Consider the following 14,886-nt stretch of genomic DNA (forward strand, 5'->3'; position numbering starts at 1 on the left):
AATCAATAGTCACAAAGCCAAGCATCTGAGAGATCCTCTAGCGGCCCATCATCAACACATGGGCTCCCATCAAAGAGCCAATAGATTGTAAAAGATTCATCATCTACCCTGAAAGCCAAGCATTGACCTAAGCTTCGGATGCCCGCGGGGTGCCGACATGGGCCCCGCGGGCTAGGATTTCCCAAGGCTTAGCGGTTGATCCTTGCCTAATCCCAGTCCATTTTTAGCATACGTTGGCCTGAGACACGACACATTGAACTCGCTCAGAGCGGACGCCGCGGGCGTTCATATTTGGTAGTGATGACATGTCAATGCGAGCTGACGGTAATGGAGTGTCCGCAAATCCGACAGAGTTACCACTTGTTCTCGGGGAGCGTAGTTTTGACGGCCGAGAAATGGGTTACACACTTTAATTCTTACAAGTTCATTGAAACATTTTTTGCTTATATCATGACCAAGTTCGTGACTTGATTGCCATCATCAACAACACATCCAACTCAACTACCAACACATTACAACATACAACACAATTAATCAACCTTTTAGTACAATAATTGAATCCTAATACCCCCCTTCAAGACAAAAATATACTACAGAACTCGACAAGATGGCGATCAAAGACGGTGGAAAGAAACACGGCCAAATCCCAGGCCCCAAAGGTAGTACATCAATTCAATGCCAAAGTACCACACCACTAACCACCCAAGGCCTTCCTGTACTCGGTAACCTTTTCGATCTCGACCTTAATGACTCCCTCACATCTTTAATAAACATGGGTCAAAAATACGGTTCGTCATTCGCTTACCCCCACGTCACGAGGTGAACAAGCTGACTTGTCCCAGCCCCCATCTTCTCCCTAGAACTCGCCGGCCACAGAGAGATCATGGTATGCAGTCGCGACCTTCTCGATGAACTATGCGACGAAACAAGATTCCACAAACTCGTAACAGGAGGTGTTCATAAGCTGCGTCCTTTGGCTGGAGATGGTCTCTTCACAGCACAACATGGCAACCACGAATGGGGAATTGCACATCGCATTCTCATGCCGCTTTTTGGCCCTCTTAAAATTCGGGATATGTTTGATGACATGCAGGATGTTTCAGAGCAACTATGTCTCAAATGGTACGTAAGATACAATACATCCAATGTTTCAGCGACTAACAATTCCAGGGCTCGTTTAGGACCTTCAGCAACCATCGACGTAGCCAACGACTTCACCCGCCTCACATTAGACACCATCGCCCTATGCACAATGGGTTACCGTTTCAACAGCTTTTACAGCAACGAGAAGATGCATCCATTTGTGGACAGTATGGTCGCCGCCCTCATCGACGCCGACAAGCAAGCCATGTTTCCCGATTTCATTGGTGCATGCAGAGTAAAGGCACTGGCTGCATTCCGGAAACACACCGCCGTTATGAAGGACACATGCAATGATCTCATTCAGGCACGACGCAGAAACCCTGTCCAGGGAACCGACCTGCTCACTGCCATGATGGAAGGCAAAGACCCCAAGACAGGGGAAGGCATGAGCGACGATTTGATCATTCAGAATCTCATCACTTTCCTCATTGCTGGACATGAGACCACCTCTGGTCTTTTGTCATTTGCATTTTACTATCTTCTTGAAAATCCTCGTACTCTTGAGAAGGCGAGGGCGGAAGTCGATGAAGTTGTTGGCGATCAGAGCTTGAACGTTGATCATCTTGCAAAGATGCCATACGTCAATATGGTCCTCAGAGAGACTCTTCGCCTGATGCCCACTGCCCCAGGTTTCTATGTTACACCCGAAAAAGACGAGGTTATTGGTGGCCAGTACTCTGTCGCTGCTAACGAGCCATTGTTCTGTTTCCTACATCTCGTTCATCGCGACCCTAAAGTCTGGGGCCCTGATGCCGAGGAGTTCAAACCTGAGCGCATGGCGGATGAGGTCTTTGAGGCATTGCCCAAAAATGCTTGGAAGCCTTTCGGTAACGGAATGCGAGGTTGCATCGGTCGCGAGTTTGCCTGGCAAGAAGCCAAGCTGGTAAGTCTTACTCTTGAGTCTTTTTGACATCTGTTGCTAACATTCGAGCCTACAGATAACCGTCATGATTCTCCAAAACTTTGACCTCTCCAAGGCTGATCCTAGCTACAAGCTCAAGATCAAGCAGTCGCTCACTATCAAGCCTGACGGTTTCAACATGAATGCCAAGCTCCGCAACGACCGAAAGGTTTCCGGTCTATTCAAGGCTCCTAGTCTATCAAGCCAGCAGCCCAGCTTGTCCAGCCGTCAAAGTATCAACCCAATCAACGCCAAGGACTTGAAGCCCATCTCCATCTTTTATGGATCCAACACCGGAACCTGCGAAACACTGGCTCAAAAGCTCTCTGCCGATTGCGTTGCTTCTGGATTCATGCCTTCAAAGCCATTGCCTCTAGACATGGCCACGAACAATCTTTCCAAAGACGGACCAAACATCTTGCTTGCTGCTTCGTATGACGGAAGACCTTCCGACAACGCTCAAGAGTTTACGAAGTGGGCCGAGTCGCTCAAGCCCGGACAGTTGGAGGGTATCCAATTTGCAGTTTTTGGATGTGGCCACAAAGATTGGGTTTCCACGTACTTCAAGATACCCAAGATCCTGGACAAGTGTTTGGCAGACGCAGGCGCAGACCGACTTGTCGAGATGGGTCTTACAGATGCAAGCAACGGCCGTTTGTATTCCGACTTTGACGACTGGGAGAACCAGAAGCTCTTCGCCGAACTCTCAAAGCGCCAAGGTGTCACACAAGTCGACGACTCTCATCTTGAACTGAACGTCACTGTCATCAAGCCTCAAAACAATGATATGGGCGGTAACTTCAGGCGTGCCGAGGTTATTGAGAACACACTCCTCACACATCCTGGGGTCTCCAGAAAGCACAGTCTGTTGCTTAAACTACCCAAAGATATGGAGTACACACCTGGCGATCATGTTCTGGTTCTTCCCAAGAACCCACCTCATTTGGTGGAGAAGGCTATGTCGTGCTTTGGGGTGGATAGCGACACTGCTTTGACAATCTCCTCTAAGAGGCCGACGTTCTTGCCGACCGATACCCCGGTTCTTACTTCTAGTCTTCTCAGTTCCCTTGTTGAGTTGTCTCAGACTGTTAGTCGGACAAGTCTTAAGCGACTGGCTGATTTTGCTGGCGATGATAAGACAAAGGCATGCGTTGAGCGTCTCGCTGGCGATGCCTACACCAGTGAAGTCGAGGAGCAGCGGTTGTCCATTCTTGACATCCTACGCAAGTACCCATCCATCAACATGCCTTTGTCGACGTTCTTGTCCATGCTGCCTCAAATGCGTCCCCGAACGTATTCCTTCGCCTCGGCGCCGGAGTGGAAGCAAGGACACGGCATGCTTTTATTCTCTGTTGTCGAAGCTGAAGAGGGGCCAGTTCCTCGACTGGGCGGTCTTGCGACAAACTACATGGCTCAATTGAGACGCGGTGATTATGTGCTAGTGGAGCCGCGACCTTGCAGGCCGGAACTGCGTACGACGATGATGATTCCTGAGCCCAAGGTTCCCATCATCATGATCGCTGTGGGTGCTGGGTTGGCACCATTCCTTGGTTACTTGCAGAAGCTTTTCCTACAAACACAGCAGAACCAGCGCACTGAGCTTCCACACTGCACTCTCCTCTTTGGTTGCAGAGGCCCAAAGATGGATGACATCTGCCGCGATCAACTTGACGATTACTCTCGCGCAGGTGTTGTCTCGGTTCACCGAGCCTACAGTCGAGATCCAGACGCCGAGTGCAAGTATGTGCAGGGCTTGGCGAAAAAGCATGGCGAGACCTTGGCCAAACAGTGGGCTCAAGGTGCTGTTGTCATGGTATGCAGTGGAAAGAAGGTGTCTGATGGAGTGATGGATGTTCTGAGTCCTATACTCTTTGCTGAGGAGAAGAGGACGGGGATAACAACCGTAGATGGAGTTGACGTCTGGAAACAGAATGTACCCAAAGAGCGCATGATCATGGAGGTGTTTGGATAGACTGGATTCTTGGGAATAATGTTCGTTTTGTTTTGTAGTTTGGGGAGTTGAAGGGTTTATTTTGTTGCGCCATATAGATTAGGATAGACCATTTCTTCAAAGCAATATTTCATTTTTACCATGATGCATGGCTGAAGATGTCTCATCAATATTATTGTGTAGTTTTATTTGTGAGCAGATCTTCATTGGGTTGATTATTATCCATATCCAAACCTCGCGCCAATCTATGAACCCAAGAAGCAACATTACGTATCGCATTACATGCATGTCCTTTACTTCCCCGAACAAACAAAACCCCTACATTCTTGTCCACATCTAGTAGTATCTTTCTTCATCTTCCGGTCTCACATGAACCAAGGATAATTGGGAGACACGATCTGTCGATACGTCAAAAGATCCCTTGGGTTGTACGTGCGAAAGCTTGACAGCACGGGACGACGCAGTAGTAGTATTTGCCGTGTACTGGCTATCACCACGAGTACCTCCTGTCCTACTTTTCACGTAGCTGAAGGCTCGCGACTCGGCCGCATACTTGAAGTAGGGCCTCAACGCAGGCAGGCAGGAGATGACAAGACCGATATACAGATCAAGAGAATTCCAAAAGTCTGGGAACATATAAGTATGAGGAGATCGACGAAAGAGGTTCCTGAACTTACGGAGGGTAATTATTGATACTTGTCCACCAGTATAGACCTTGACGTAACGAACTATACTGAGAGACATGTTGATTAGACCAAGAAGGAAGGTGAAATATACACCGACACGAAGCCATCCCTTGATCATTAGATCAGGAACAATTAGCCAAGGGAGCACAAAGACTGGTCTGTCAGCTCATGTTCATATCTCGTGCGAGTGTGGAAGGAGTCAAAGCTTACTCAAGACATCGCTAGAGAAGTTGAGGGCCCACAAGACTCTAAAGAACGACATAACTGAATCCCTTTCGCATATGTCGTTGTGATCATTGGCCCTGTTTATGTCTCAGTATACATGATTCTCAGGCGAAGTAAATGAATGAACTAACCACCACCGGCTGACAGGTGTGCAAATCGTGAACAGAAGAATGGTTGTAACAACGAAAGAGGCGGCAACGTAACACACGGTCGCCCAGAGAAAGGTTCTTCGCTTTGTCATGAATCTCGGAATGACCTGGTGATAAACACAAAGCAGGGCAGCCTTGCAGAGGTAAAACGACATTACAAAGGGAAGAGCGCTTATCCAGAAAAGCTATCGATATGTCAGCTCCGATCACCCTCAGCTATCAGTAGCAGTAATATCTACCTTGCGAATCAACTCTTTTCTTTCTTCCGATGCATTGAAATTCTGCAGGTCCGGACGTATGCCTTCTTCCATGACACCCATGTGAACATACGTGATGCAAAACGAGGCGATGACGATGCCCATCGCCCATGCACTCGTCATCCACACATCACTTCCAAGCAGGCGTTGCTTTTGTAGGACTAATCGTAGCCATATGCGGGCAGCGATTACTAACGTCGACAAGGAAATGAGAGTCCATTCCATAATCTGTCAAGAAACCTGTCAGCAGGTGTTTCGAGGTGTCGTCGTTGGGTACGGACAAGAAGGTCTGAAGCGCCTGGAGCCATGTTGTCTATGGACTTTAGTCGTAGACGGTGCTTTGGATGAAGTCGAGCCGAGTCAGAGAGTCGATAGATCCGATATTAGTTAGGCAGGGTGGTTTGTGCTTGGGATTAGCTGCAGTCGATAATGTATCGATGCGGGTAGGTTGTGGTAACATGGATGCGAAAGAGAGCAAATCCGTAAGGGTGGGTGATCAAACCGGCTGAGATCTCATTTATTAAAACACAAGTTACCTTACCGTCCGTCTTCAGACAAATGTCACAAACCATCTAGGTTTTCACATCCATTCCATTGTTAGCGTATCCGGAAATTCATCGTCTGATCCTACCGGGTTGGGCTATATCGCATTCCAGTCAACGAACGCCCTTCGCCCACACCCAAGTTGGTCGGCTTAGTCAGGGACCATTTCTGTATCTTACATAAAAATAAGTTGTTGGTCGGGTACCTGACACCTCCGGAAAAGACGGTCTGGCCTTTCTCATCCGTGGTAACAATCGCCATCTGAATTAGACTTTTGGCCATAACAGGTTATGGACATGGAGCCAAGCCTAGAACTACGTTCACCTACTGTATTCGTGCAGTGGCTGACACTTTTTCTTCAGCTGAGCTGATATCACCAACACTACATTGTGATTCTACGTGTGCCGAGACTCTCACCCTTGTTGGTTGACAATACTTGGACAGTATATGGCGTGGTTCTTGAATACAATAGGAACTCTGATAATTATCAGATCATATATTTTCGCCGTTTTCGACTTACAGGACGAAACTGAAGCTGTCCCGCTGAAACTATACAGCCGATGATCCAAAGCTTGGCTGCTATATCCAAACAGGAAATGAACAACGGCCCAAGGTATTCAATAGTAATTTGATGGGGGGGCTTCTCAAAGTCTAATCGATGCGTATTCAATAGTAAGATGATCGTTTCCCTGTATCCGGAGAGGAATGCCTCATGTCAATCATCGATGATATCAGTCATATCTGCTGGCGTTTTTGCTGCGGAGCCGTGGGAAGGTGCTTTTTCGTGACGCGTCAAACTTTAAACTACCCACCACGGTAGACCTGGCCTATGTTCTGAGACGCCACCATACCATTGCTTCATACACCGTGTTCTGCCTAGTAAATATGAAAGCCCTATCGATAATACGCAGGAAATAAATGAAGAATTTGTTTTGGAGGCGTTCACCTTTGAGAACCTGAAGAATATCTCCCATGTATAGATTTCAAGGTTCTAAACAATGACGGTTCGGATCTACCGTTGGCCATGTCTTCCTAGGTTAGGCCTAGAGTTGACAGGCCTGCTTTTGGAGCAGGCGTTCGTTTCAAATGCAAATACAACCCATTGCAAGAATCATGCAAGCAATTTTATTTCTCATTAATGTCGGTAACGATGTCCTAGAAGACTGCGAAAGCGGGTAACAAGGCACTGAGAACCAGATTCTCGGGAAAACCTTTACTCAATACCAAATGTCTATCTTAAAGAGCCAGAGAAAAAACGACGAGTCACTGATGGGGCGGATTATAACATTTCCATTGATCTCGTTTACTCATTCTTGATAGAAAAGACATTTTACAGAAAGTCAACTCTTATGTGCTTGTTACATTCGATGGCTTCCCAACATGCTATCCATATTCAAACCCCCTAAATCTTTCTATTTTGTACAACTCATTCAACTTACAAAATGTATCTGAAGTTCCTATTCTCTTTATCAGTCTCATCCACTTGAAGAAGCGTGCCATCAGCGCTAAGATCCACGCGTCGAGACTCCTCTGGATCCCTCTTCACTCCCTGCTCCTGGTCTCGACGACGATTCTCCCAGTTCAAGTACAAGTACATTCCAACAACAAGTGCAATCGTAATTGCAAAGCATGCCAGAATGGTTGTATAAGCAGTCTATAAAGGTTAGCTATGCACATGCCACTCTCAAGTTGGGTATACTCACATGATAATTGGGCGCTTCGGTGCTGATAAAGAACTGAGGCCCGGACAAGTTTCCTGCGCAGTAGCCAAGGAAGATCATGGCCATAACAGTAGACTTCTTAGTAAAGCCGGCAATGTTACTAGCCGAGAGTGAGAGCATGAGTGGGAATGCTGGGGCGACAGCCATGATAAGCCAGAAACCTGCCAGACGGGCGAGTTTCTCGGCGTTGGGAAGCAGCTTGATCATAAGGATACCAGCGATGGCCATGATGTAAGTTAAAACAAGGGCGATGTGGCGCGACTTGCGGACATAGGTGGTAAAGACGGCTACCAAGATGACAGTGGTGAGTTGGAAGGCGGATGCGGGAAGGCCCATCAGGATAGTCTGGTGCTCATCGTAACCGAAGCTCTTGATAACGATTGTACTAAACTGTGGCCAAAGTTGTCAGTTGCTATGTAAGAGGTGCATAAAGATAAACATACGCTGGTAGTTCCTCCATTGGGAACACAGATGACGAAAGAAAATATGAAGAACCACCAAGACTTGATGTCTTTCATAGTCTCAATAAATTGACTGCGATCCCACTTCTTGGTCTGTGTTGTGCGCTGGAACTTCTTGGGTCGGAGAGAAGCGAATTCCCTTTCAGAAGTAGTCAGGAACTTGGCAGTCGAGGGAGAGTCGGGCAGCATGAAGAATGTGAAGATAGACCATGCGATCGTGATGAGACCAAAGATGAGGAAGAGCATCTAAGATTGTCAGTAAAATAAACATGTCTATGGAAACTTTTAAACTCACCTTCCACTGAGAAATTGGACCAGTGTACCCCAAAATACCATAGGCAATCATGGCGCCCACCATGCTGGCCGAGGCATTGCCAGCGAACCAGAACGAGTGGCGAGAAACGTGCTCGTTAGGAGTGTACCACATGCCAGTGATGAGCGAGAAACCGGGACTGATGGCACTCTCAAAGACGCCGAGGAAGAATCGAAGGACCATGAGACTAGCGAAATTGTGTGCGACCGAGTGAAGGGTGAGGACGATACCCCAGATGAACCTATGGGCTTGAGATTAGTGCTGTACACACACGCTGTGTTTGGAAATGGCATACATTAAAACACTGAGATATTTGCCAAGAGGGAACTTGACGAAGCCGAGGGAGATGGGGTATGAAGCGACGAGGTAGCCGATGTAGAAGACACTAGAAGCCCAGCTGAATTGTTGGCCAACGAGTTCCTAATTTGTATGTTAGTGTCTGACATTACTACAAAGGCAATGGCTCAAAATACCAGGTCCTCTCTAAGTCCAAGAATAGCACTGTATGCCAGGCTGGTCTCTGTCGGTTGTTAGTGACAGTCGTGAAATTGGATTCGTAGACTCACTGTCCAGGTACTGCAAACCATAGCTGATGATGAGCAATGGCATAAGGCTGGTCTCTAGTCAGCTAGCCGATATCTCTCTACTGCCAAAGATACATACCGAAGATCAATCTTGCGAACAAGTTTCTTCTCATCTTCTAGAGACAAGGTATCAACAGTCCCGTCATTTCTGTCGTCCATCTCGCAAGAAGGCGAGGGTTCCTTTGCGTCTTGATGCACCTTTTCCGTCATGATGTATTGTGTTCAAAGTGTATGAAGATGTTGTGAGCAAAGTTTCGAGTTGTTAACGGGGTCTCAAGGTCCAGTTATATTCATTTCTTATCGTTGCACCCGCTAAGTTAGTCTCAAGCTTGGGGCTTTGATCACCACCTGGTCTAGATACGGGGTCATTACCCCGGATTTCTGGATCCAGGAAGGCCAAGTCTTTGATTGGTCAGATTAATCGACGAGATAAGAGCACATGAGCAACCCGACTCATTTCGCCTCCAGCTATGCAAAGTGGCTGAACCTAGCTATAATTATTGAACAACATGTCGATAATCACCTTGAATTATGCTCTATCACGGGTAGCACCCATCGATCTTCTACTAACCAAGTCTCGAACCGCCTCCATTGAGACTCCCTCATCCGACCGTCCCTTAGCCGACAACACAAGATTGAAGACGCTCTTGATAACGGGGTCTGAAATATTCGCCGAAATCCAATCTCTGTGCACGGGATCATTTGTTTCTATCCCTGCAATCAGGAGCGCCCATTGAAACCTCTCGAGTAATTGCACTGGTCCAGTAGCAATAGTCTGGTATGCTGCAGCCACCAACTCCTTCAGAGCTGTGTCCATATCTTGTGGTATTGGCGTTTGTCCAAACACATTATTGCGACTGCGATAGAGATAGATCTGGAGGGCGTAGAAGATAGTGGCTGTTACAAGGGCCATCAAAGGTGGTTTCGTAGATTGTCCCGTACATTGTTTAGATATCGTGAAGAGAAAGCCGTGCTCCTATGCAATGTTAGCATTCCCACCTGCAAAGCCGTCACAGTTACTTACCTCTTTTATCTTGTCCAGCTTTCTTTTTATTTCCAACTTTTTACCCGATGGTTCTGGATCACTACTTTGGCTATACTGATTAATCTCATACTGAACGGTAATCAAACTAAAATAAACATCCACTATTTTTCTTTGGCTCGTCTCAGGCAGCTGCTCTGGTCTAAACCATGTCCCCGTCTGTTCCTCTGATAAGATTGGCATTCGCGACAACTGCCATATCCGTTGTCTCGTGTCATGCTTTTCGGTAACATAGCCCGCGAACTTCTCTCCACAGCCAAAGAAGCCACAAAACACGTCTCTGTCATAGATGTACGTCAATATTCGTGATAACGTCACAGGTTCTGACGTGCCGCCGCTATTTGTGGAAGTGGCGCACATTTCATCGAGTGAGAAGGTCGTGACATAAGCCAGAATGGAGCTGCTCAGCTCTCGTAGTTTTGAAATGTCGAATGGATCTCTTCTCATCCAGAACATGTAAAGATACAGGAATGAAAGCATCATGGCGATATGGTCAGTCGGTGTCAAGTCCACTAACACCTGATTGAGTAGCTGCGATCCGTGTTGAAAGTGAAGATGCGACTCGAGAGGTGGCTTGTCGCTGAAGCCGTGGTGGATGGCCAATTCGCTGTGCGAAAAGGCAAGGAGAAAATGTAGCGCCATGGGATTCTGTACGGCAAAGTTGAGGAAGATAGAATGTGATGACAATGCTGCTTTGCGAGTGGATTTCATGGGCGCCAGGACGGTGGAGTGAAATGTCATAGCTTGAACATCGTCGCTACCGATGGATGGTGCTGGCTCGGCTGGGTTTGTGAAGGAGAATGACGGGAAGATGGAAAGAAGGTTGAAGGACGGAGTTGGGAAGAGGATGAGTTGAGCAGTATCGAAGGAGATGTCTTCATCAAACTCGGGCAGAGTGAGTGAATCGATATCTTCTGATGGTAAGTTGGGAAGGTTCTGAATGGCTGGTGCACCTTCCACGGTATCCGGCAGAGCAAATGTCGTGTGTGCATTCATGCTGTCGGTTAGCTGTAAAATATCACTTGATGTATCTGTGAAGGCCGGCTCTACTGGTGACTCTTGAGTAGCCACAGTATCGGTACCAGACGAAATATCAAGCTCGTCATTAGACACCTTTGGAGTAATAGCCTTAGGTGTCCAACTCGATCGTTCCTTCATGAGCCCAAAGCCTCGTCTTCTTGACGCCAAAGGTAAGTGTTGGGCCGCCCATTCGCAACCTAGACCCAGTCGCACACATCTTGTGCACTGGGGACGTTTCTCATCGCATTTGACCTTTTTAGACAAGCACGTTAGACAACCTAGACGCGTCAGTGAGAGCACTTGCAGGGATTCAAAGTAGACTCACCATTCTTTGACCTTCCCCGCTCTACTCGACGACGCTTTTTCGGCTGGTCATTTGTGATGCATTCCATTGATTGGCGATATGGACTCTCAGAGACTCGAATGATCGAGGCTCAATTTAATCGATGGATTGATGCCCCAGATTCCGGGTCCTCGGCAGACAAGACTTGGGGCCGATCTCGCCTCCTTGCGTCTCGAGCTAGGAGCCCGTCGATTAAACTGACCAATCAGCTAGATAGAGCTATCGAAGCTAAAGATACGACGAGATAGGAGAGCATAAACAACAATTCCTTGATATCCCGCTTCACTTTTGCTGAATTGTCTCTCCTTCTCATCTTTCTCCTGTTCACTTCTTGTCATTTTTACTATCACCATGGGCAATCACATCTCATATACCGCCTCTGAATGCGAGGTCAATCTTCCCGATAACGCTGGTTCACTCAAAGGTCTTCAGTTCGATTCCAAGTCTCGCAGATTCGCAGGCGTTCCTTACGCTCAACCACCATCACAAACCCTGCGATGGCGCAAACCACAGCCTTTCCCCAAAGATTATGTCTACGGTGCTCCTTTTGACGCGACACAATTTGGACCAGTTTGCCCTCAGGCGAATTATTCCAAAAATGTCAGCGAGCACATCCCCAAGCACGCATACAGCGAGGATTGTCTAAGACTCAACATCTGGACACCTGTACCTGACCCAAACATTCCTAATCCCAAATGGCCCGTCATGGTTTGGTTCCATGGTGGTTGGTTCCAGGTTGGCGATCCTAGCCAGGAAGAAAGCATGGATCCCACTGAGCTTATTTCGACTGGCAAGCTACAAGCTATTTTTGTAGCTGTGGGACACAGACTTAATGTCTTTGGCTTCCTCGCTGGCGAAGCCCTTTTTGAGGAATCGAGAGGTGAAGCTGTGGGAAACTATGGTCTCTGGGACCAGCGCCTTGCCATGGATTGGGTGTACGACAACATCTCGGCTTTTGGAGGTGACCCAGAAAATATCATCCTAGCTGGTCGAAGTGCAGGAGCCTACTCGGTTCTTGCCCAGACTCTTTACGACTTCCGAGGTACAGACTCTCAAAGCCGCTTTACGCGGATGATTATGTACTCGAATGCCATCCCAACACAACCCAAGAGTGTCCAAAACTGCGAGGAGCAGTTTGATGAGCTCTGCGAGTACTTCGACATACCCAGCGATCTCAACGGGTCAGAAAAGCTGGATCGTTTGCGAAACATCAGCTCGGATGATCTCTCTTCAGCCATCATGGAGTTGAAGAATCATACATTCCGTCCAGTTACAGACGATCTCTTTATCCACGCTGGGATCTTTGACTACTACCGCGACGGTTCATTTGCACGCGAGTTCAAGAAACGCGGTCTGAAGTTATTGATAGGCGAGGTTCTTGACGAAGACACGCTCTATGCTGTCACAAATCCCCCAGACCCTAATGTTGCTTCGTTGCGTGTGCAAATATCAAACTATTATCCCCCGCACGTCACAGATCGTCTTCTTAAGCATTACGCACTGCCCCAAACTAAAGAAAAGGAGGCTTGGCAGAAGATCTTTGGGCGTATCGTCGCAGACGGTCAGGTCAGAGCGCCATCACGATACCTAGTGGACAATCTTGTGCGGAACGGCGTGGACATAAAGAATGTCTGGAGATATCTCATCGCTTATCGGTTGTCGTTTATAAACAACAATGTCGCGCCAGAATCATTCGGTGTGAGCCATGCGATGGACCGTCCCATCTGGAAGTAAGTTTTCATGCTCTCGTCCAATTCGGGGAATATTCATGCTAACGATACAGTTATTCGATCACTCACAACCCAACACCAGAGGAAAGGCAACTCATGGATGAGTGGATCAGTGATCTACGAGCGTTTGTCAATGACGAGGATGGACATGATTACGGCACTTCACAAGCTACAGAGTATAAAGTGATGCAGCCACAAGGGACGATTGGGATCGAGACAGATGGACGATGGGAAGAACTTTTGCAGGTCATGGATATCTTTTCCGCTTAATGTAATTAGCCTATATGATGGTTCGTGTCAGACTTATGGTGATGTTGGCCATATTGAGTGGCGATCGGAGTACCAGTTTGTCCGGGTCAAGGGAAAAATTAATGACGGAATAGGTACTTTAACGGCGTCATCTCGACTCATACAACTACGAGTCAAGAAGAAGTAGATCTCCAATTTCTTGCCCCAGCATTTTACATCCGATCGCAAAGCAAAGCAGATCTACAAAGATACAGACAAAATGACAAGTCTATCCTCAATTAGAGTTTTGCTAGTCACCAAAACGCGGGGCTACCGACATGATTGCATCCCCAGCACTGTCTCTGCCTTGAAAGAACTTTCATTCACTGTGACAGCCACCGAAGACACAGCCGAGCTATTCTCACTCTCGAACTATGATGTTATTGCTCTCGGTCATAACACGGGTGAATATCTAAGCGAAGAAGAAGTCAACTCTCTGACCGAGTTTGTTCACAATGGCGGTGGTGTTGTTGGTATTCACGCTGCGACAAGCGGTATGTCCTCGTGTACCAAATATTCCAATATTCTTGGGCAAGTCTTCAACGGACATCCGCCGCCGGAATGGATAACTCTCGAGGTTGAGAGTACTGGTCATTTCATTAATAAATGCGACAACCTCCCTGAGGCGGACGCCGCACCCGACTCAGCTCAAACATGTCCATTCAATATCGATTCACTTTCAGCGAACCAATTCCCATGGTTTGATGAAGTGTACACTTTCAAATCTCACCCCCGTGTCCCCGATAAAAACCGCGAAATTCTTCTTTCTGTGCACCAGACGACCATCGAGAACGATGAAAGGCAGAGTTTTCCGCTATCGTGGACTCAAACCGTTGGAAAGGGAAGGGTTTATTACACAGCGCTTGGTCATTTTGATGAAGCATATCGCAATTCGTGGTATATGGAAACAATTAGCCGGGCTATTGTATGGGCTGCCAAGCAAGACCAGTAAACAGAAGCCGTCTTGGAAATCGACTTGGCGGAGCTCTGCCGTTGAATGGCACTATTTTCCTGGGCGGTGCGGGAGCTACTGTAGCTCATGGCCAAGCAGGCAAGCATCAATTACCCCAACTCAGCTTGGCTGAATAAGCTTTCGCAAGGGATTCGGCGAGAGTCCAGGATTGAAGAATGGACGAGTTTCGAAAGGTATCGCCTGGAATTTGGCAATTGGTACTCTGTAGAAACGGTATTAATGGAAAGCATAACCTGTTCATGATCAATTGGCTGTAGCACCCGGCGGCTGTAGGTAGGTTGAAACTGTCCAAGACTTTTCGATCTATCTTGGCAATGTTAGCTGTTTTGGGAAGAATATACCTTCGTCTAGCAATCTCGCTCAGCGGCAAACAAATAGAAGTTGTGCGCGTACAATGTAGAGTACATTGGCATTGTCCAGGAAAGGTTGAAGTCCTCAATTAACCGAATAATTGGCGTCTCCGTCTTTGAGAAAGGTCGATTCAATAAGGTCGTCAGACGACGGGTTTGCTGAAGGAGATAAACTTCTTTGTCGCAACATACATCGTTTAGCCTAA

At 47.4% G+C, this 14,886-nt stretch overlaps 5 protein-coding genes across 5 annotated transcripts; 2 read left to right on the top strand and 3 right to left on the bottom strand.

Moving 5' to 3' along the window:
* Window positions 1-607: 607 nt before the first annotated feature.
* On the top strand, window positions 608-4,016 carry FSST1_001459 (cytochrome P450; the record flags this gene model as incomplete). Its single annotated transcript, XM_083227357.1, has 4 exons — window positions 608-788; window positions 843-1,122; window positions 1,171-2,026; window positions 2,082-4,016. 4 exons carry the CDS (start codon window positions 608-610, stop codon window positions 4,014-4,016), a joined length of 3,252 nt encoding a protein of 1,083 aa, XP_083091641.1.
* A 315-nt stretch (window positions 4,017-4,331) lies between these two features.
* Window positions 4,332-5,620, bottom strand: FSST1_001460 (uncharacterized protein; the record flags this gene model as incomplete). The annotated part of the gene is made up of 6 exons (XM_083227358.1): window positions 4,332-4,621; window positions 4,673-4,834; window positions 4,892-4,983; window positions 5,038-5,240; window positions 5,295-5,540; window positions 5,594-5,620. The coding sequence occupies 6 exons, from the start codon at window positions 5,618-5,620 to the stop codon at window positions 4,332-4,334; spliced, it is 1,020 nt and encodes a 339-aa protein (XP_083091642.1).
* Window positions 5,621-7,290: 1,670 nt separating this feature from the next.
* FSST1_001461 (major facilitator superfamily domain-containing protein) lies at window positions 7,291-9,144 on the bottom strand (the record flags this gene model as incomplete). The annotated part of the gene is made up of 8 exons (XM_083227359.1): window positions 7,291-7,509; window positions 7,559-7,966; window positions 8,020-8,283; window positions 8,333-8,591; window positions 8,646-8,770; window positions 8,824-8,870; window positions 8,917-8,963; window positions 9,014-9,144. 8 exons carry the CDS (start codon window positions 9,142-9,144, stop codon window positions 7,291-7,293), a joined length of 1,500 nt encoding a protein of 499 aa, XP_083091643.1.
* Window positions 9,145-9,463: 319 nt separating this feature from the next.
* On the bottom strand, window positions 9,464-11,134 carry FSST1_001462 (uncharacterized protein; the record flags this gene model as incomplete). The annotated part of the gene is made up of 2 exons (XM_083223837.1): window positions 9,464-9,910; window positions 9,959-11,134. The coding sequence occupies 2 exons, from the start codon at window positions 11,132-11,134 to the stop codon at window positions 9,464-9,466; spliced, it is 1,623 nt and encodes a 540-aa protein (XP_083091644.1).
* Window positions 11,135-11,690: 556 nt separating this feature from the next.
* On the top strand, window positions 11,691-14,309 carry FSST1_001463 (Alpha/Beta hydrolase protein; the record flags this gene model as incomplete). The annotated part of the gene is made up of 4 exons (XM_083227360.1): window positions 11,691-13,069; window positions 13,123-13,245; window positions 13,349-13,452; window positions 13,612-14,309. 4 exons carry the CDS (start codon window positions 11,691-11,693, stop codon window positions 14,307-14,309), a joined length of 2,304 nt encoding a protein of 767 aa, XP_083091645.1.
* Window positions 14,310-14,886: the final 577 nt, after the last annotated feature.

This window comes from Fusarium sambucinum, chromosome IV (assembly GCF_050947815.1).
Source record: "Fusarium sambucinum isolate potato_lamoka chromosome IV, whole genome shotgun sequence".
Lineage (NCBI taxonomy): Eukaryota > Fungi > Ascomycota > Sordariomycetes > Hypocreales > Nectriaceae > Fusarium > Fusarium sambucinum.